This window comes from Capra hircus, chromosome 8 (assembly GCF_001704415.2).
Source record: "Capra hircus breed San Clemente chromosome 8, ASM170441v1, whole genome shotgun sequence".
NCBI classification, from domain to species: Eukaryota; Metazoa; Chordata; class Mammalia; order Artiodactyla; family Bovidae; genus Capra; species Capra hircus.
The window spans coordinates 68,664,452-68,684,198 of record NC_030815.1 but is presented as its reverse complement, the minus strand read 5'-3'; the positions used below and the strand labels follow the sequence as shown (position 1 = coordinate 68,684,198).

Below are 19,747 nucleotides of genomic sequence, written 5' to 3'. Positions count from 1 at the left end.
GAGCATGGCCCCAGAGGCCCATCAGTGCCTATTATGTATATATTTCTCCCATCCAAGTACTAACCAGGCCCAACCCTGCTTAGCTTCTGAGATCAGACAAGATCAGGCACATTCAGGATGGTATGGCTGTAGACAGTGTATTTCTTATTTACAGACTCGGCCCAATTCAAAGCTTTGAGAGGCCAATGTATTTCTTCTTTTCATCTCTTTCTTTTAGTCACTCATTTATTGAACATAAATTCACTGCATGTCACTCTGTTGCAGACACTGAGGCTGACCAGCATGTGAGGCCTGTGCCTTGGTCCTCATACTGGTGGGAGGGTCAGAATGCATGCTGGCTCAGAGAATTATGGGGCAGGAAGTGATGGGCACAGCAAGGGACAGATAAGGTGTTATGGGATCCAGAAGAGGAAGCTGCTTTGGAAGCACAGGATTCATGGAGCAGGCAGACCTTGCTCCTGGGCCAGGAGGAATAGGGAGAATTGATGGATGACGTAGGGATGCAGACACATGGCATGGGGAGGAGTGGGAGAGGAGGGAGCCAAGGCAGGGAGTCAGGACAGTGCAGAGCAGCTGAGGAGGGGCTCTGCTGCCGAATCTGGCCTGCTGCCTGCTTGGATAAATCAGGTTTTACAGAACATGGCCCCACCCAGTTGTCACATATGGTCCATGTGCTGTAGGCAGAGCACATGTAGGTGGGATGGACGTGATGGCCAGCAGAGCCTAAAATCGTAATTCTTTGACCCTTTGTAGAAACATCTCCCCCTGATCTTTGAAAGTGAAAGTGAAAGTCGCTCAGTCATGTCTGACTCTTTGTAACCCCATGGACTATATGATCCATGGAATTCTCCAGGTCAGAATACTAGAGTGGGTAGCCTTTCCCTTCTCCAGGGGATCTTCCCAACCTAGGGATTGAACCCAGGTCTCCTGCATTGCAGGCAGATTCTTTACCAACTGAGTTATCAGGGAAGCCCCCTGACCTAAAGGAACACAGATCATGAGTCTGTGAGAACACAGAGTTCTGATATGGGAAGGAGGGGATGGCAAGTCAAACCTGATTTACAGGATGAAGTGGTGACTGTGAAGAGGTTGCTGAAAGCTTTTGAACTGGAATGTCGTGATGCGAAGTGTGATTTGAGAAGATAATCTGACAGCAGGTGGAGATTGATTGTCAGGCGAAGGAGACTGGGGAACTGTTAGCAGATCTTTGCGACAATCAGTGATAGTCGATAGTCATCAGTAAGAAAGGAGGGCTTGCATTAGGGAGGTGGCGGGGAGGGGAGGATGAGGAGTTCCTGGGCATGTGTAGGGGGAGGCACTGAGGCCAGGGGCACTGAGATTGGAGGCAGGGGTTGGGGTGGGGAGAGGGGAGGCAGGAACAGAAGCAGGAGACAGGATCGGCCAGTTCCAGCCAGAAGTTTTCTCATAGAGGTGGTGGTGGTGGTGGTGTTAACTGCTCAGGTCCCATGGACTGTAGCCTGCCAGGCTCCTCTGTCCATGGAATTCTCTAGGCAAGAATGATGGGGTGGGTAGCCATGCCCTCCTCCGGGGGATCTTCCTGACCCAGGAATCAAACCCTGGTCTCCTGCATTGCAGGTGGATTCTTTGCCATCTGAGCCACCAGGGAAGCCCTTCCCATAGAGACACTATATTTGGTCCCTAGCACCTGGGCCAGACCCACAAGGCCCTGGGACTGCCAGATGCGGCTTTGGGAGTATGGACAGAGGTGGCCAGAAAGATGAGGAAGGTGATAATTTCCCTCCAACTTCCTGGGCAAAGGGCCTCTGTGGGAGAAATTTCTAGAAGGATGAATCTTATCTCTGCTGCCATCCTCCTCCCTCCCTGTTGCTAAGATAATCGGCTGAGATGGACATCAAAGGTGGCCTTGGTGGGGTGTGGCCTCAGAGGACAGCCTGCAGCATGGTGGGGTGGGGGTGGGGGTGGGGAGGACACAGCCTCTCCCCTCCGCCCCCCCCCCGCCCCCCCACCCTCCCCCACCCCCCACCCCCCCCGCCTTAGCTGAACTGGTATAGAGTTGACTGTGTGGGTGTTTATTTCTCTCATCAGGATGTGAACAGGGCTGTGACTCATTCATCTTTGGAACCTCCTGTGGGGAGCAGTGGGAGAGTTAATGATGAGGAAGGCGGTGAATTTGAGCCTAAGCCTTGTCCATTGGGTAGTGGAGCCCCTAGCTCTACACCTCCTCCATCCGCCACTGGCAGAAAAGGTCGGCTGACCAGCAAAACACCTGCACTGTCCTGTGTGCCTCGGACTGACGTCTTGGGCTTGCCCTGGGGGGTGCTACTGCAACCTTCACTTCTTCACTGTCTGCCCTGGGTTTTCTGGAAGTCAGGTGGCAGGGTGGGATCTCCATGGGGCTGGGGCTTCTCCCTGGCTTTGCTTCCAGGGCTGGGGTAGCCACAGTCCACCAGCTAAACCCAGTCTCACCCTGCAGCCCCAGTCCTGGGAGTGTGCTGGATACAGGCTCCGCTTGGCTCTGAGTCATGCTCGGGGGTTAAGGGGCCTTTAAACTTGTCTATGCAGAGGGAGTGGCAGCCCACTCCGGTGTTCCTGCTGGGAAAGTCCTAGGAACAGAGGAGCCTGGCGGGGTACAGCCCATGGGGTCACACAGAGTTGGACACCACTGGGTGACTGAGCACACACGTGCACGTACTTGGCTTTGCTGTGCCGCATGCGTGGTCTCATGCATCTTCACGGTGGGTCAGGGAGGTTTGCTTGAGTGTAGATCACTATCTTATAGACGAGGAAGCTGAGGTGCCAAGGGATTCACCTGGGGTCAGTGGCTGAACCGACTGGAAGCTTGGGCTGTGGTCTCTGGGGCCCTTCCTTCCTTGGATAGCAGGGCTCATCCATAGCAGGGACACCAAGGTTTAGGGCCCTGCAGTCTAAAAAGGAAAGGCTGGGATGGGTCTCTGAGGACAGCATCCATCAGCTGGATTTTGCAGCACTTGAAGGCAGTTCTTGAGGACAGCCAGAGGAAGCCCAGTGTGTCACTGGGCCTCTCAGCACACGTTCACTGGGGGCCAAGGCAACCCTGAAGCCTGCCTGGCAGAAATGCCATTGGCTCGGAAGGGCTTGGGCAAGTTCTGTGGGTGATGGATCCCAGGTGGGTCACTGATAGAGCCTGAGGAGGGTCCTGTCCTGATCTTTATGGAGCCAGTCCTTTCCCCACCAAGTCCCTGTGGCCCCACCAGAGACCACACACTGGGAGGGAGACCACACGCTGGTTCGGAGTCCTTTGGCCCTGGCCCTGGGAGATGGCATTCCTTTCTCACAATAATATGGGTCTGAGGAGGGGGTGAAGGGCCCTCTCCTATTCCTTCCCCTTCTCCTCTTTTTCCTCCTCCTCTGCCCCCCGCCGCCCCCCATCAGCTCCCTCTTCCCCCTTCTACTCTCTCCCTCCCTCTCTGCTCCCTCCCTCCCCTTCTTCCTTGCCCCATCCTCGCATCTCCTTGGATTCACCGTGGTTGGAGCTGACTCGGTCCTGGGCAGTGGAATCCAGTCCCTGGATCCTGTAGAGCCTTTGAGCAGACACCCTTCTGCAGAGTCCCTGGTTGGTGGCTTGGCCAGGCTAGACCTTGGCACTTGCTGCTCCTGGTGCTGTGGTCTTAACTTCCTGGGTCTTGTCCCTGGTTCCACCTCGTCTGTGCTCATTGTCACCATGATCACATCTCCTCCATGAGCAGTGACTCTGCTCTTGGCTGGGGCCTCTGTGTGACAGCTGGGGCCTTGTTTAGCTGACCAGATGCCCTGGGTGGAAGATTGCCTGTAATGTTTAAGGTATTATTAATACTTCTGGCCAGAAGCAGTGATTTAGGCATAATTTCTTGAGCTTTCCAGTTGCTTCTGGTGGCCAGAGCCAATGGCCAGGATAGAACCATCATACCCGCCAGCTTGTTCCCATGGATCACTATTATGATAATGGCAACAAAGGGCTGATTTCATGCGCACCCTTTGGTTCTCATTCCTCACCTGGACCACAGAGCTCCCAGGTGCCACACATCTGTTTCAGAGGAATGGCTAACACCTGATACTATTGCCAGATGTCTGCCTAACCGGCCCCAGTGGCAGACATCACTAATCAATCACAGCTGTCTTCCCATGAGCCCAGTGAGGACTCATGATCTTTCTGGAGCTGGCACTCAGGTGTCAGTTCTGATCTGCAGCATTCATTCATTCTCATTCATTCATTCATTCACAGACTTGTTAATGGATGACAGTTAACAAATGTTAACTGAGTATAGTAAGTCCCCTACATACGAACCTTCAGGTATCAGACTTTCAAAAATGTGAATGTGTGTTCATATGTCCAGTCATGTAAGGTGTAAGTGAAACTGCAGTTTGCTCTCCATCTCCTATTGCTGCCGATCCTTCATTTCTGCCATCTGCCATCTCCTCACCCTTCTGCAGGCAGTAACTCTTCTTGCCTATTCACTCAGTCCCTGCCCCTGTGTGCCAGCTCTTGTACTACATTGCTGTACTTTTCAAGGTAATGAACTGTGAGATTAAAAATGTTTATTTTTTTGTGTTTGCTTGTTTTTATGTATTATTTGTATGAAAAGTATAAACCTAGTACAGTACAGTACTGTATGGCTGACTCATTGGAAAAGACCCTAATGCTGGCAAAGATGGAAGGCAAAAGGAGAAGGGGACATCAGAGGATGAGATGGTTAGATAGCGTCACTGACTCAATGGACATGAATCTAAGAAAACTCTGGGAGACAGTGAAGGACAAAGGAGTCTGTGTGCTACAGTCCATGGGATCGCAAAGAGTCAGACACAACTTCGCAACTGAAGAATAACAACAACCATATAGCCGAGTTAGTTGGGTACCTAGGCAAACACGGTTGGACTTAATGAACAAATTGGACTTAGAAATGTGTTCCCAGAATGGAACTTGTTTATATGTAGGGTACTTACTGTGTAATGTTTACTGAGCTGCTGTTATGCAAGGACAAATAGTATGGTCCTTGCCTCATCAAGTGGAGCTCTGAATGTGGTAGTCAAACCTGGGAGCACCTTATCACTCTATGATGCTGTCGGTTGGAGGGCAGAGTTAGAACTCTCTTCTTCAGGAGCCCAGAGGAGACAGGACTTAATCACTGCAGGTATCAGAGGAGGGCACAGGTCCTTGTGTTGCCAGTGCTCTCTGTGTGTTCCCTGCGATGCCAGCAGTGGATGGCACGGCTACTAAATGTGGGATCCCATCTGAATCTGGGGACAAAGCCTGGCCAGAGACCCAGCCATGTGACCCACCCTTACTAGTGCCTTCTCTCCCGCAGGAGCAGGGGCTGAAGGCCAATAACTCCAAAGAGTTAAGCATGTGCTTCACAGAGGTGAGTGAGGGGCAGAGTGGCAGTGGGTGCAGGGGCTGAGCGGGGAGGGGGGTTGTTTTCTAGGCGAGGCTTGGACTTGGAGCCCCCAGATTCGATAACACAGGCTGGGCTAGCTCAGCTTCCAGGCTGCCTGAACTGGGGTGGGCGCTCACTCTGTAGGGGGTGAGGATGGGTGGGTTTAGAAATTATAGCCAGGGCCTTTCCTTGTCTCTTGGGGGAGATGCTCAGGCTGCTCTGAGGCGAGATCCTGGCAAGCCCTCCTGACTCTATAGACATGTGCACCCAGCAGCCTGCTCTGTGCTGGTTCTGGAACACTCCACAGAGGTGGAGAGATGGAAAAGGACCTGGGCCCTTCCTTGAGGGAGACCCAGCACAGGACTATATCTATGTGTGTGCTAAGTTGCTTCACTCGTGTCCGCCTTTTGGCAACCCCGTGGACTGTAACCCGCCTGGCTCCTCTGTCCATGGGAATCTCCAGGCAAGAATACTGGAGTGGGTTGCCATTTCCTTCCCATGCAGGGTCTCCTGCGGGGACCCTAACCCTAACCCTTCTCCAGCGGATCTTCCCCATCCAGGGATTGAACCTGGGTCTCCCTCATTGCAGACAGATTCTTTACTATCTGAGCCACCAGGGAAGCCCAGCCCTACTGACTCATTTGTCTTTTTCTCTGTTTCTCTCTCTCTCCTGCTTGGCCGCAGCTCACAACCAATATCATCCCAGGGAGTAAAAGGGTGATCAAACCTAACTCAGGCCCCCGCAGAGCCAGACCGTCGGCTGCCTTGACTGCTGCATCCTTCCTGATGCTGAAGCTGGCCTTGTAGGCTCTGGGGATCCCATCGGGAGATTTCTGAAAGCTACACGGATGAGAACACCCGCCTGACAAAATGGAAACACACACAGACACACACACACACACACACACACACACACTTTGCAAAAAAAAAAAAAAAGTTTTTTCCCACTTTGTCTCTGAACCTGTCTCCTCCCAGGTTTCTTCTTTGGAGAAGTTTTTCTAAACCAAACAGACAAGCAGGCGGGCAGCCTGAGAGCTGGCCCAGAGGCCCCCTGGCTGGGGAAACACCGCGTCGAGGAGGGCACACGGCGGGTCTAGAGATACCCTTCACTTTTCTCTGGGGGTTTTCCTCTCTGGGCCCTGCTGACATGGGACCAGACGACACCCCTACTACCCAGGGGCATGGGCGGGGCCAGGATGGCTTCTGTTCTTCTCAAGCTCCCCAGTAAGGGGACCTGCTGGGGACTGGCGGGGGGCGTCAGGCAGCAGGGCAGCAAGGCTGGCCCCTGGGGGTCCAGTTGGGCACCGTCAGCACCTCCACTTGGCTTCCAGGATGGAGTTTATTTCGCCCCCCTTCTCTGAGGGCTGGATCTGGCCTGTGGATGGGTGTGGTGCTCTCCCCTTGATCCCCACTGTAGCATGGGGGGGAGGGCTGGGCAGCTCCGGGGAGCTTGTGGAGCCCAACCTGCCTGGGAGACCCCGCTGGGGGTTGGGAGCAAAACTTGGGAACCACCTCAAGGCGGCTTCTTCCTCCTTGGTGGCAAAGAACCTCCTTTGAAATCAAAGAGAAATGATTCCTTGTCCACCCCCTTGGTTTCTTGTGGGTCCCTTTGGTGGGTCTCCCTTTGGAGGGAGGGGCCAGGCGCTGAGACTGAGGAGACCACCGTGGGCCGTCTCTGGTCTCTGCGACTCCCTCCATCACTCTCCTCCCTGCCTCACTTGCCCACTTTCTCTCCTCATTTCTGAGACATATGCCCAATGCCCACTGTATGTACATAACGCGGCTCCTTTCTCAACATATATGTATATACACATCCGTATACATATATCGTGTGGTTCCCTCTCCTTTCCTTTTTTTAAGAACCTATGGAAATAATACCCTAACAGATGAGCGAAAATGTATTATTGTAAAATTTATTTTTTTTAATAATGTTGTCTATATGGGGGAAGAAAAGGAGGTGGGCTCCCTGTGTTTCTGCCCCAGTCGGGCTGATGGGGTCTTGGAAGGGAGTTCCTGATTGGTATCACGCGTAGCCGAGGCTCCAATAAATGTACTAGGAAGCAATCTGCCTCCTGCTTCACTCTGGGTGTGCTGCCTCCCCTGGTTTGTCCTTGGCCCGGTGCCAGCGTCTCCGTTGCTTTCCTGGGGAGCCCTGGGAGAATGTGTGTGTCCACGTGTATACACGTGTGTCTGTCCATTGTGTGTCCTCGGGCCAGGTACTGGGGCTCTGCATGGAGACTATTTTACATTCCCTGGGTCTGAGTTCCTGGTTGTGCTGAGCCTACCAGTTCATTCACCTGTCATCTCCTCCCTCTTGTCCCAAACAGGCCAATGCCTCCTGGCCCCAAACTGGAAGAGAATAGAAGTAGCCGTGGGGATGGAGGATGGGAGACAGCCTGATGTCGCTTCTCGTGGATGTTTTTGTTTTAAGGATGGCTGCTTGGCTCTGTGAGGTGGCACAGTTGGTCTTCCTGTGGGGACTCCTGTTTTTTTTTAATGTGGTTGTGAAGGCTGGGACCCAGCCTCCTGGGTCCCAGCCTCTGATGGAGGGGCGGTGAGCCAGCCCACCCTCTTCCCCAGCCACTGCTAGCCTTCCTGTGGGTAGAGCAAGGTGGAATGGCCCTTCAGTTGGGAATCTATATTCTTTGCAAACAGCAAAAACTGGTTCACTTAGAAGCCTTTGGGGAAGGTGGCCCACAGAGTGGGTGGGAGGTGGGGGACCCAAGGAGGTTTGGGCAGGAGCCAAAAGACATTTGAAAGGATAGAAAGCAGAATCTACAAGGTCAGAGTGCTGCCCCCTTTGTGATGAATGACAGCAACCATATCCAACTGGCTGAACTGGGGCCCTGTGCCTATCTCCTGCCCCTCTTGGGTGTCACACTGTTCAGTCGCTAAGTCAGGTCCAACTCTTTGCAACCCCATGGACTGCAGTACCCCAGGCTTCCCTGTTCTTCACTATGGCATCCTTAATGGGAGATAAGCCCTTGCCTTGCATCATGGGGAGAGATGATTTCCCCAAAGGAAACAGAGGTGCCTTTATGAAGGAGGAATAGAGGCTGGAGAGCTTTACTGTGACTTAAAACATCTCCCCATTCAGGTATCCCATAGCTAAAATTTTCCATTAAACATTCATTCCTTTGGCTGAGACAATTCCTGTTCTCCATGACCCTCTAAAAATATGTAAATAAAACTGTGAAGAATAAAGTTTTACTATCTTAATGCTAATTAGTTTAATGATTTGAATGGATCTTAGTAACATTAAGACATTTGGGCCTAGACATTGAGATTAGGCTTGGGGGGCAGGGATGGGGAGAGAAGCAGGAAAGATCAAAGCAAGATTGGTAGGGGCCACCACCAGAGAGTCAGAATCACTCTTGGGTTCTTTTGGGGAGTCAAACACATGATGTATAAGCCCACTGTGCCTTTATTCCAGAGTCAGCAAAGTCTGTAAAATAAGGATTTTTTTTTTTTTTTTTTGCCACTAGTCTCATGGGGATTCCTGATCTGGGGCATGCATCCGTTAGAAGCCTATTTTTTTCTGTTTTCTAGGGTCTAGTGTGTTGCACAGACTGAAACCCTATAAAGATGCTTCTTCCCCCCTGGGGGAAGCTTCCAACCTGGGATGATTTTGGTTCTGCTAAGAACCCAGACCTCAGCTTCCGACCTGGCTCTTGCTCCCGCCGCCCTCCTCTCAATGCAGCTAGGACCACTCAACCAGGCTAAAGGCCCAGCAGAGATCCAAAGTGGTGGTGGGGAATCCAAGGAGGCTGGTTCAGAGGCTCAGAGAACTTGGCATCCAGGGGGCCATGCCCTGGCCCTGGGTGGCCCTAGTGTGTGAGCCTCATGGCTGGGCCCTTGCTTGTTCAGAGATTAGAGACAAAACTGTTATCTTAGTTCTCTGCACCCCAGGCCCTGTTTGGAGGGCAGGTTTCCCAGGAAACCCAACCTTGCTCTTGCGAGGCCTTCCGAGGACTTGATCCCCAGGCCCTAGCTGGGCCTGGCTCTCTCCACCAGACCTTCAAGAGGCCACGCAGCTCAAGGATCAGAAAGAGGATATGTTGAGGCAGACCTGGAATTGAATTCCAAATGTGCTGCTCACCAACTGGGTGGCCACGTTCAATCTAAGCCTCAGTTTCTGTGTAAGGCAGCCAGCAGCCCTGCCTCCTAAGAGGTTGGGGTTGAATGGAATACCCTGCCAGGACCCTCACATTCAGCTACGCCCCTCCCTTCAGCCACGCCCCTCCCTTCTGCTAGTGGCTATCTGACCCTGCTCCTGGATTCTCAGCCCCTGCCTGGCAGGCAGGGCGCCTCCTCTTGGCAGCTGGAGGAGCTGCTCTGGGGTCCATCCTTGGAGCTTCTCTCTTCCTCCTCCTCCTCCGTGTCTTGAGAAACTTTCACAGATTCCCTGTGGCAGAAACAAGAAACGGCCACCATTAAGCCCCTGCACAGTGCCCTTGGAAGCATTGCCAAGTGGAGTTAAGAGGACAAGCAGAGTTGGGGAGAGGGAAAAAGGAGAGTTTCTCCTGTTGGTAGAGCAGAGTTGATTTGATCTGCGAGTTGCTGGGGACACTGGCTACAGAACACCCACGTGTCACGCTCTCCCGAGTCCACTCTCAGAGTGTCTGCCCCTTCTCCACGCGGGAAGGCAGAAGACGTGGCACTGCTGTGGGTGCGCCAGCCCAAAACAGGCCAGGATGCCGTGGCTGGCCTTGGAAACTGAAGGAGGCAGGCTGGCGTGGGGTCCCTGGTGGGGCCCAAGCCCAGGCCAGAGAGGCTTTGCTCCCAGGGATTCTTGGGAACTCACTGCAGAGTGGGAGCCCCAGGCTTTCAACTCTAGCTCTTGGGAATGGGATCAGAGTCAAAGCACCTTGATGCTTTGTGAGCAGAACCATCTGCCCTGTGACTTCCCTGTAGGAAAAAAGGGCTGTCAATGTGGTGGGAGTCTGAGGACATATTCAAGTCCATATTCTATCCTCCAGAAGTCTGGGTATTCCTGGAAAGGGTGTGCAGGGACCTGGATTCTAACTCTGGCTCACCTAGCTAAGTCACTGAGCTTCCTTGAGCCTCAGAAAGGTTTCTCTAGATTGGGGATCAGCAAACTTTTTCTGTCGAGGGCCAAGTAATTAATGTAATAGGCTTCTTGGGCTGTGCCATTTCTGTTGCAACTACCAACTCAGCCATTGTATTGTAGCTTGAAAACAGCCAGTAGCAATATGTAAGTGATGGAGCTGACTGCTCCAATCAAACTGGATTCACTGAAACAGGTCCAGGCTGGAACTGGCCCCTGGGTTGCCGTTTGCCCACTGTGTTATAGATGATCTCTGAGCCCAAGCTCTCAATCCCAGGCTCTCTGACCACGGGGCTTCGGTGGCAGAAAGTGACAATGGATGATGGGGCTTTAATCACCCCCAGGTGGATGGAAGACAGGGCAGGTTGCCATTGTTATAGGGATGTGGAGGCAGGTGAGCTGTGGAAGAGGATGTTTAGGGGAGAGGCCCCACCTCGGGCAGGGGCTGTGAGGAATCATGCAGGTAGCCTGCGTGTCATACACCCACAGGTGTCCGGAGCATGGCAGCTGCACGGACTATTCTGAGGTTGTGCCCTGTCTATGGGGTTGAACTTCAGCTTCTCTCAACTCATGCATCCATGCATTCCCCTGGACCCTGAGGAGGGGGCATCACTCCCTGGTTTTCAGGAAGGCATCTGAGCTGGAGCAGGACCTGGGGGTCCAGAGCGAGGGAAGCTACTGCTCCATGGATGGGAGGGGAGAAGATCACTCGAGAATGCAGAGAAGGCCCAGCAGGGCAGCGATCAGCAAGCATGGCGATCAGCAAGTCCCTTAACCCGGCTGGGCCCCACTTTCCTCATCTACAAAGGGAAGGGTCAGGGCCACTGCTCTCTGAGTTTCCCATCCACAATAGGATTCTGTGATTCTATGACTGCCAGCTATTTCTGAACTCACCAGCCTGGCACTGAATAACTTGGAAGGAGATGGAATTCATCTCTCTTTCAATAAACACCGCCACTCTGCTTGGTTGCTCCAGTTTTTCACCAAGCATCTTATGCAGAACTGCAGACTGCTGCCTGGGGCTCTTTCTAGGGATGGCTGATGGTGGTGCCCCTCATGCTTTGCCTCATTCCCTCTTTTCAGATGACAGTTCACACCCACGGGGGAGCACCCACGGAGCCGGCCCTGGCCTCCCTTCCTGGGGAGGGTGCTCTTGAGTCACCACTTTGACCTGGGTCCTGCTGGGCTGTCAGAGGTGACAGAGCCTCCTCCACTGGGACCACCCACTGGGCGTAAGTGAGTAATCCTCATCTAACATCTTTGCAGGAGGAGTTTGCAGAGTCACCAGGGTTCAAGTGCTGAAGCTCTTGCAGCCGGAAAACAGGCTTTCAGGAAAACCTCCCCCTTAATTTTTTTCCAAGCCTGCTTGGTGGGCTGACTTCTCTCCCCTCTTCCCCTGCCCACCCATGCTTGGGAAGTTGACAATTTAAAATAAAGGCCATAGCTCTCACCCTCCTTCATTTCCAACTAGAGTCTAGCCTTGTTGGCCAAACAAATCCTTGTAGGATGACACTGCTGGCCCAGCCCATCCTTCATTTTTATTCTCAGTGCAAGATGAAAGGCCTTTTATTTTCCAGGGGCCCCAGAAACCTGAAATCACTCTTAATTCTCCCTGTGTTAGAAAGCTGGGTGAGCTCAAGGCCACAGTGACATGAAGGACAAAAAGGCCTGCCCCCCAAAAGTGTATTTATAGCCTTTCTACCTGGGGGGCTGCTGAAATCATGTTTTCTCCCAAAGTGTGGAGACCTGACTTCCTTGATGATTGGAAATGGTCCACAGATGCTGTCATCCCAGGGGACAGTGATGACCCCTCCAATAGCCCCTCAATCTCACCCAAACCCATGCATCTCTCTATCCAGCCCTAGGGTATCTGTGAAAAAGATAGGGCAGTCTGGGGGAGCAGACAGAGTTGCTGGGTCCCTCTCTGCTGCCAGAGAGGGTGGGACTGAGCTAGTGCTGTGGACCTCATTACTCTTTGGGCATCAGCTGGCTGGTGGGACTTCATCCCCTCCACCCCATCATCTGCCCCGAGTCTGCCTGGGGAAAGGGACCCCGCTCAGAGAGCAGGCCGGGCCTTCTACTCCAGGCATCAGGGGCACAGTTCAGTCTGGCCCTGTCCTGGGCATCTCCATATGGACTCCAGACTCTACATCTCAGAACAGTGGGAGGACTGCGAGTGTCCCCTCCCCCTGAATAAGTGTAACTGGTCATGTGACTGATTTCCAGTGGGAGAATCCCCTCGGGTTCTGGTCATCGTCTGGAGGACCTCTAACTTCCATCCCTGGGGGGTGCTTCCCTAGAAAATCTGCTCCCCTTCTCTCTCCACCCTCTTTGTCAGGCCAGGGCTGTGGCCTCAAAGCCCCTTTCCTTACTGTTGAGGCAACTCCTCTACCTTTGATAGGTAGGTGAGGGGTTTTGACCACCGATGTGAACGCAGGGCTCTGGCTATGTCCGAGGTTAGCTGATTCCCCGTGGCCATGTCCTGTTAGGAACTCCACTGGACACATGCTTGGAATCACGATCATTCTCTCCCAGGAACTCTGCTTTTGTCCTCCTTCTTTTGAGCCTTCTACCTGGCTGGCTTTCTCCAGTGTCACCTTGTGAGGGTGTTTTTGTTCAGCATTTGCAGACCCTGGAGAAGTGATGCCTTCTCCCCCAGAGTCCTCTGCTTCAGTTCAGGCTCCTCTTCCTCTCAGTGGCTGGATGCAGTTGAGCAGGATCCCAAGGGACCATATCCATGCAAAGTCCCTGAACTGGCCGCCCTGTCATTATCATCGCATCTGCATGGCTCAGACGGTAAAGCGTCTGCCTGCAATGCAGGAGACCTGGGTTTGATCCCCAGGTTGGGAAGATCCCCAGGAGAAGGAAATGGAAAACCACTCCATTACTCTTGCCTGGAAAATCCCATGGATGGAGGAGCCTGGTGAGCTACAGTCCATGGGGTCGCAAAGAGTCAGACACAACTGAACAATTTCACTTTCTTTTCACTGTCTGCTCCAGTCCCTGCTTGAGGTCCTCTCCCTTCCATGGGGAGTGCAGTGAGATCAGAAACTACGAGGTTGACATCAGTATGTTCAGCAGCCTCCTCCGCTCCTGTGGTTTGTCCAGGTACTGTCATTTCCCCCCCGTTTTGGCCTCTTCAGATTTCATTATGCATTTTCTTGCATCCCTCCATCAATCTGGGACCAAATTCCCCTAATTTGAATTAATTAGGGAGTAAGTGAAAGTCTTAATCACTCAGTCATGTCTGACTCTTTGCGATCCCATTGTCTGTCCATGGAATTCTCTAGGCAAGAATACTGGAGAGGGTAGCCATTCCCTTCTCCAGGGGATGTTCCTGATTCAGGGATGGACTTGGGGTCTCCTGCATTGCAGGCAGATTTTTCACTGTCTGAATTGGGGAATTAAGGGAGACTCATCTAAATGAATTAAAAAATCTAAACTATAGAGTCCTGCTTAACAAATGTAGTATAATGTGTAAAGTAGGTGAGGGCCCTTGGGAGGCTGATGAGGTCTGTCCTGGCTGCCTTTCCCACCTCCCCTCCAATTGCTCTCCCCTGCCCACCCTGCTTCAGACCCTGGCCTCATGCTGTTCTCTGACCACACCTGGCTGGCTTCCACCTCAGGGTCCTTGCAGGGGTTGTTCTATCTCTCTGCCCGCCTTCCTTCCTTCAGGTCTCCGCTCAGATGTCAGCAAATTGAAGAGAGCCTCCCTGTCCAGGGTACCTTCCCTGCCCCCTATTTCAGGACTTCCTAACTTTTCCAAAGCACTTACCACCTTCAGACTGACTATACTGCTGTTGTTGTTGTTTTTCAGTTGCTAAGTTGTGTCCAATGTTTTGTGACCCCGTGACAGTAGCATGCCAGGCTTCCCTGTCCTTCCCTGTCTCCTGGAGTTAGCTCAGATTCATGACCATTAAGTTGGTGATGCGATCTAACCATCTCATCCTTTGTTGCCCCCTTTTCCTCCTGCCCTCAATCTTTCCCAGCATCAGGGTCTTTTCAGGTGAGTAGGATCTTTACATCAGGTGGCCAAAGGTTTGGAGCTTCAGCTTCAGCATCAGTCCTTCCAATGAATATTTAAGGTTGATTTTCTTTAGGATTGACTGGTTTCATCTCCTTTCTGTCCAAGGGATTCTCAAGAGTCTTCTCCAGCACCACAATTTGAAAGCATTTCTTAGGTCGTTACATACCCTAAGATCTCATTTAAGAGTTAATTTGCTTATTAAACTCTCTTCTGATGGGTCGAACAAAGAGAACTTTTGGCTTAGCCATCAAAGCCCTGCGGATCTCAGCCTGGTTGGAACTGATGATGGGGTTGAAGGGAACCCTGTGGGGAGAGCTTCTTGATAGTGGATGGAGACTCGGACATCTGTTTAAACAAGTTCAGCTGAGTTCCTTTGCAGGAAGCTTATCTTATCATCAAGCTGACTATCATCTGGATTTTTGCATCCTCTCTCTTTGAATAACCAAGTGTCCTGGTTTACCCAGGTTCACATTCCTAGTTTAAAAGAATGACAATTCCAGTGCAAAAAAGCCAGACTTTCAGAAGTCTCTTTCTGAATTTGCACCAAGAGTGCATGCTTGCTCTTCACTGTGGCTGGATGTTTTGGTAAATAAGCTGGGGAGTTAGTAAGCAAAAAACTACCCAGTGCACGTGCTTGCCTGTGCATGGAAGGGTTAAGGAGGAGCCTGGTTAGAGAGGGAGGGGAGGTGAACAGGGAGGTTATTTACTAGGTGGGGGCAACTGATAATAAAAGGGGAAAACCCAGTCTTGATTGTTCAGGTTTGTGATTGAGAAAGGCCATCAGCAGGTGGACAAGGACCTTGTTGAAAATCACCAGACCATTAGAACTGAGATCAACAGCTGCCTCTGGTAATGGGGAGGAAATAGATACAATCTCAGGAGGATGATAAAATGGGAAGATTCCAAAGTGCTCTGATGGACAAACACAACTTGGTGAAAAGTTGCTTTTTGTAAAGTAATTTTGCTCACTCAAGCAAACATAACTTGCTCACTCCATTTGGGTGAGTGGTCTTCATAGGATAATTGTCCTCTCAGCCATCAGTGATGGAGAGTGAGGAGCATTGGTCTGAGGTCAAAGTCAGGGGTCAGAGGTCAAGGTTCTTCCATCTCCTTCTGGTCACATGTCACAAAGATGCTGACTTTTGAAGACAAATGAGACAGACCAGGAATGGCCAGATTTAAGCTTTTAATATTTGCTAATGATTTTATGCTTAAAAGAATGCTTAGTGGAGCTCCATGGATCAGCTCTGCTGGTTTCAGGACTAAGGGATCATATAGGTTTTCTTTCTCTGATGCTCCTGTTCTGCAGTGAGGGGCTCCCAGAGTATGCATACATGAGTATATATATGTGTGTTAGTCTCTCAGTCATGCCCAGTTCTTTGTGGCCCTGTGAATTGTAGCCTGGGGTTCTCTGTCCATGGAATTTTCCAGGCAAGCATACTGGAGTGGGTAGCCATTCCTTTCTCCAGGGGATCTTCCTGACCCAGGGATTGAATCTGGGTCTCCTGCACTGCAGGCAGATTCTTCATTTTCTGAGTCACTAGGGAAGCTAGTGTATATATTATGTAGATATATGTGTGTGTATATATTATATATATAATGTATATATATACATAAATAGGGCTTATATATATCCATATATATATATACACACAATATATACACACATATATCCCTTATTATTTCCCTGTATATATATCCTTATATATATATATATATATATGCACACAGGTAGAAGTTACTTATTGACAGAACACAGATGTTGGGTCTAATTGTTTATTCTTACGCAGTTCTCTGAACCCAAACCCTGAGTTCCTTCATGGGAAGCTGACTGACTAGCTAATCGAAGTGAATGGAGAAATGACTGACCCATATGAACATGGCTTCTTTGGCCTGGCCCTGCATCCATGCAGCGTCTTGTGATCTCAGATGACTGTAGGAACCATGATCAGTCCAGGCAGCTGTTGGAGGGAAGCCCATTTAGCCGGTGGGTCCTGCTGCCTGTCTGCCTGCCCTCCTGCCAGGCGCCATTTCCCTCCATGGCTCCTGTGAAGGCATTCTTCCTGCGATAATTTGCAACTAGTGAAGAATTTCTTTAAGTCCCTCATTTGGCTTTTTAACATGTCATTAGCTGTTTGCACATGAACTCAGAGAGAAATTGGAGTCAGAGTGCATAGGAAGAGAGAAACATCCACAGAGGAGGCGGGTGGAAGTGTTTCCCCCTCTCACTGCTCTTGGCTTCCCCGTGATCAGTGGAGATTGCCTCTTGATAAAAGTTGGATGGGATTTTTGGACACCATCTCCCTTTAGATAGGGTCCTGGATGTCTTCTTTGAGGAATTTAATGTGTGGCCCTTTGGGCTACAACAAGTGGCCATGTCTTTGAGATGGAGGGCAGGCAAAGGGCGGCAATGTCCTAACAAGCGCCTTACCACTGAGAAGTAGTGGTTAGTGGGGGCTCTTGGCTGGCGGCTCTGCCAGGATGAGGAAGACTGGGAGAGAAAAGGCATAAGGGAGAGTCAAGCAAGCAAGACTGTGGTTCCCTCCTGGCCTGGGTCACTTGCATCTGTGAGCCCCAGTTTCTTCTTCCATCAGGTGAGTGGTTTGGACCAGGTGATCAGGCAATCTAGAATGAACAGTGGCTGAGAGCTGTGGGTGATCAACTCAAGAAAATGGGCTGTCTTAAGCAGGGCCAGCTTAATTTGTAGGCCTTCAGCAGTGAACTCCAGCAGTGTGACCTTTTTAGTCACTCAGTTGTGTCCAACTCTGTAACCCCATGGACTCCTCCGTCTATAGAATTCTCCAGGCAAGAATGCTAGAGTAGGTAGTCATTCCCTTCTTCAGGGGATCTTCCCGACCCAGGGATTGAACCTGCATCTCCGGCATTGCAGGCAGCTTCTTTACCATCTGAGCCAACAGGAAAGCCACAATGTGACCTTGGGAAGCCACTAACCTCTATGTGACTCAACTCATCACCTGTAAATGGGATTAAGTGACACTCACTTTGAAGAACTCACTTTGAAGTATTGGATGAAGCACCTAGTGCAGGGCCTGGTACATAACAGGCTCTCAAAAAACAAAAACATGTTCCCTTCTCACTTCCTGTTTTCCTTACTGCCCACTCCTACATTCTTCTGCTCAATTGCTGCACCAAGTTTGAGACCTGGAAAGCCACATAGGGCAACTGCATTAGTCTGATTTCCTGTTTCAGTGTATGCACTAGTGGGTGGTCCAGTGTCCTCGGCTCTCTTGGAAAAATTACTCTAAGTCACAGCCACTCGATGGAGGTTTGCACTGTCCGCACACCCATTCTGGAAGACACTGCCATTTATAGACCATGTCCCTAGAACATGGATATAGATGACCTTAGGCTTGAATACAGGGAAGTGAAGCCTCCCTTGATGTTAGACTTCTGCGGAATAGATCATAGTTCCCCTTTCTGCTTTGGTTGCCAGAAAACTCAATTAAATTGCGTGCTTAGGAGTTATGATGTCTCAAATGTTTGGACTTGCCAACATCTCCAACACATCCTTCAAGGAGACCTCTGACTCTGCAAGTCTGGGAAAGAAGCTGACTCCCATGCTCCTGGTGTCCATGCTTTCCTTCCAGAGAACACTGTAAGGCTGACTGTCTCATTTCCTTTCTCTCAACACACACACACATACACACACACACACAGAGTTTTCAGTTTCTTGAGGTCAGGGAGGGTCTCTTTCAGCTCAATACATCCCACACAGGATCTGTACCTTATGAGATAGTCAATAAATGCTTATTGAATGGATAGATGAATGAATGAACAAATGATTAAACAGAACATTATAATTCAAATGTCAGGTATCACCACCTTTCCTTTCTACTCTCTGGGCTTTGATCTTTTACAATTATTACACACCTTTTATTATAAACACAACTTTAAAGCTTCTTGGCATTATGTGGGGTGGAGAACATAAATCAATGAACATATAAATAACTATTCATTTCCCTTCCACAAAGTCTTCTTTGCCAACTGGAGCCAGCAAGCACCGGGTTTTGTGCTCAGGATTATAGATTTTTGAGTGAAGCAGGACATGGGTTTTCTGGTTCTGTCCTTTCATAGCTGTGTGAACTTGGGCAAGTAGCTTTGCCTCTAATCTTTCGTTGTCTTATTCATATAAATGGAGGTCATAGAATTTCCCTTGTGAGGTCCTGGAAGATGCAAAAAGACCATGTAAGCAAAGTATGTACAGAGTCCTTGACCCCATGGAAGTGCTCAGCAAACTTTTATAAGTGGAGCAGAGTCTCTGGTACCATGAAGAATGTGCTCCATGTATCCTGTGTTCTAACTTGACTTTTAGCCCCTCTTGGGTCATCTTGACTCCCTGACCTAGTGCTGGGTTCATTGGCTCTGCAAATCCTGGAATGAACTGACACCATTGGAAACTCTGAGAGATAGTGAAGGACAGGGAAGCCTGGTGTGCTGCAGTCCATGGGGTTGCAAAGAGTCGCAAAATCAGACTTTGCGACGAAATGACAACAACCACCATTGGAAAAAGTGTCCAGACAAATATTAGTTTACTTCTATATGTCTTGTAGCACAGAGAACTGGGGGAGGCCTTTGAGGTGAGGCAATCTGGCCCTCATTTTATAGTGGAAGAAATTGGGGTCTAGGCAGGTGCTGGGTGGCCAGGCTGGCTAAAACCCCAGCCTCCTCACCTTAGGCAAGGATACCTTCCCAGTCATTATGTTGTTCTACCTGGCCGTAGGCAGAGACCCTTGCAGGAACAGATGGAGTCTGGCCCAGGGTTACGGGCCCTCCAAGCGCGTGGCTTCGGGGCACCCTCCTGAAGCTACAGTAATTACCCGAGGTACAGGCGTGGAGTTCTGTGTTTCCAAAGTGCTATTTCACAGCCTGATCTCATTTCCTCCTCGCAGGACTGTGTGAAGCAGGCTGGCAGTGGTTTTCATCTGGATTCCCTGAGAGAAGCTTGAGGGCCAGAGGGGTTAAGTGATGGAGTGGGGCTCCCTCAGCCAGTGAGTAGTGGGGCTGGGAGAGGCCCTGTAGCCTGGGAGCCCAGTTCAGTGCTCTTTGCCCCGTGCCTGGAGGGAAGGCGCCAGAGGTTGTGTTAAGCAGCTGGCACCGTGTCTGAAATTTGCTCTGAAGAAGATCAGAACCTGAATCCCAACCAGTCCAGCCTGCGGAAGCTGACAGGGGCTGGCTTTTGGTGAGGCCACCTTCTCGTGGCTTATATAGGAGGATGGCATCAGGGGGAGACCTGGGGTCACCCTGAAGGCCTTGATTCTA

At 50.9% G+C, this 19,747-nt stretch overlaps 1 protein-coding gene across 1 annotated transcript in view; it reads left to right on the top strand.

Moving 5' to 3' along the window:
• GFRA2 (GDNF family receptor alpha 2) overlaps positions 1 to 7,452 on the top strand; it is a 103,171-nt gene extending 95,719 nt beyond the window's left edge. The window contains exons 8-9 of the mRNA XM_018052254.1: positions 5,304 to 5,357; positions 6,057 to 7,452. Coding sequence (XP_017907743.1) covers positions 5,304 to 5,357; positions 6,057 to 6,179 — 177 coding nt within the window. The 3' untranslated portion in view covers positions 6,180 to 7,452. The remainder of the gene's footprint in view (positions 1 to 5,303; positions 5,358 to 6,056) is intronic.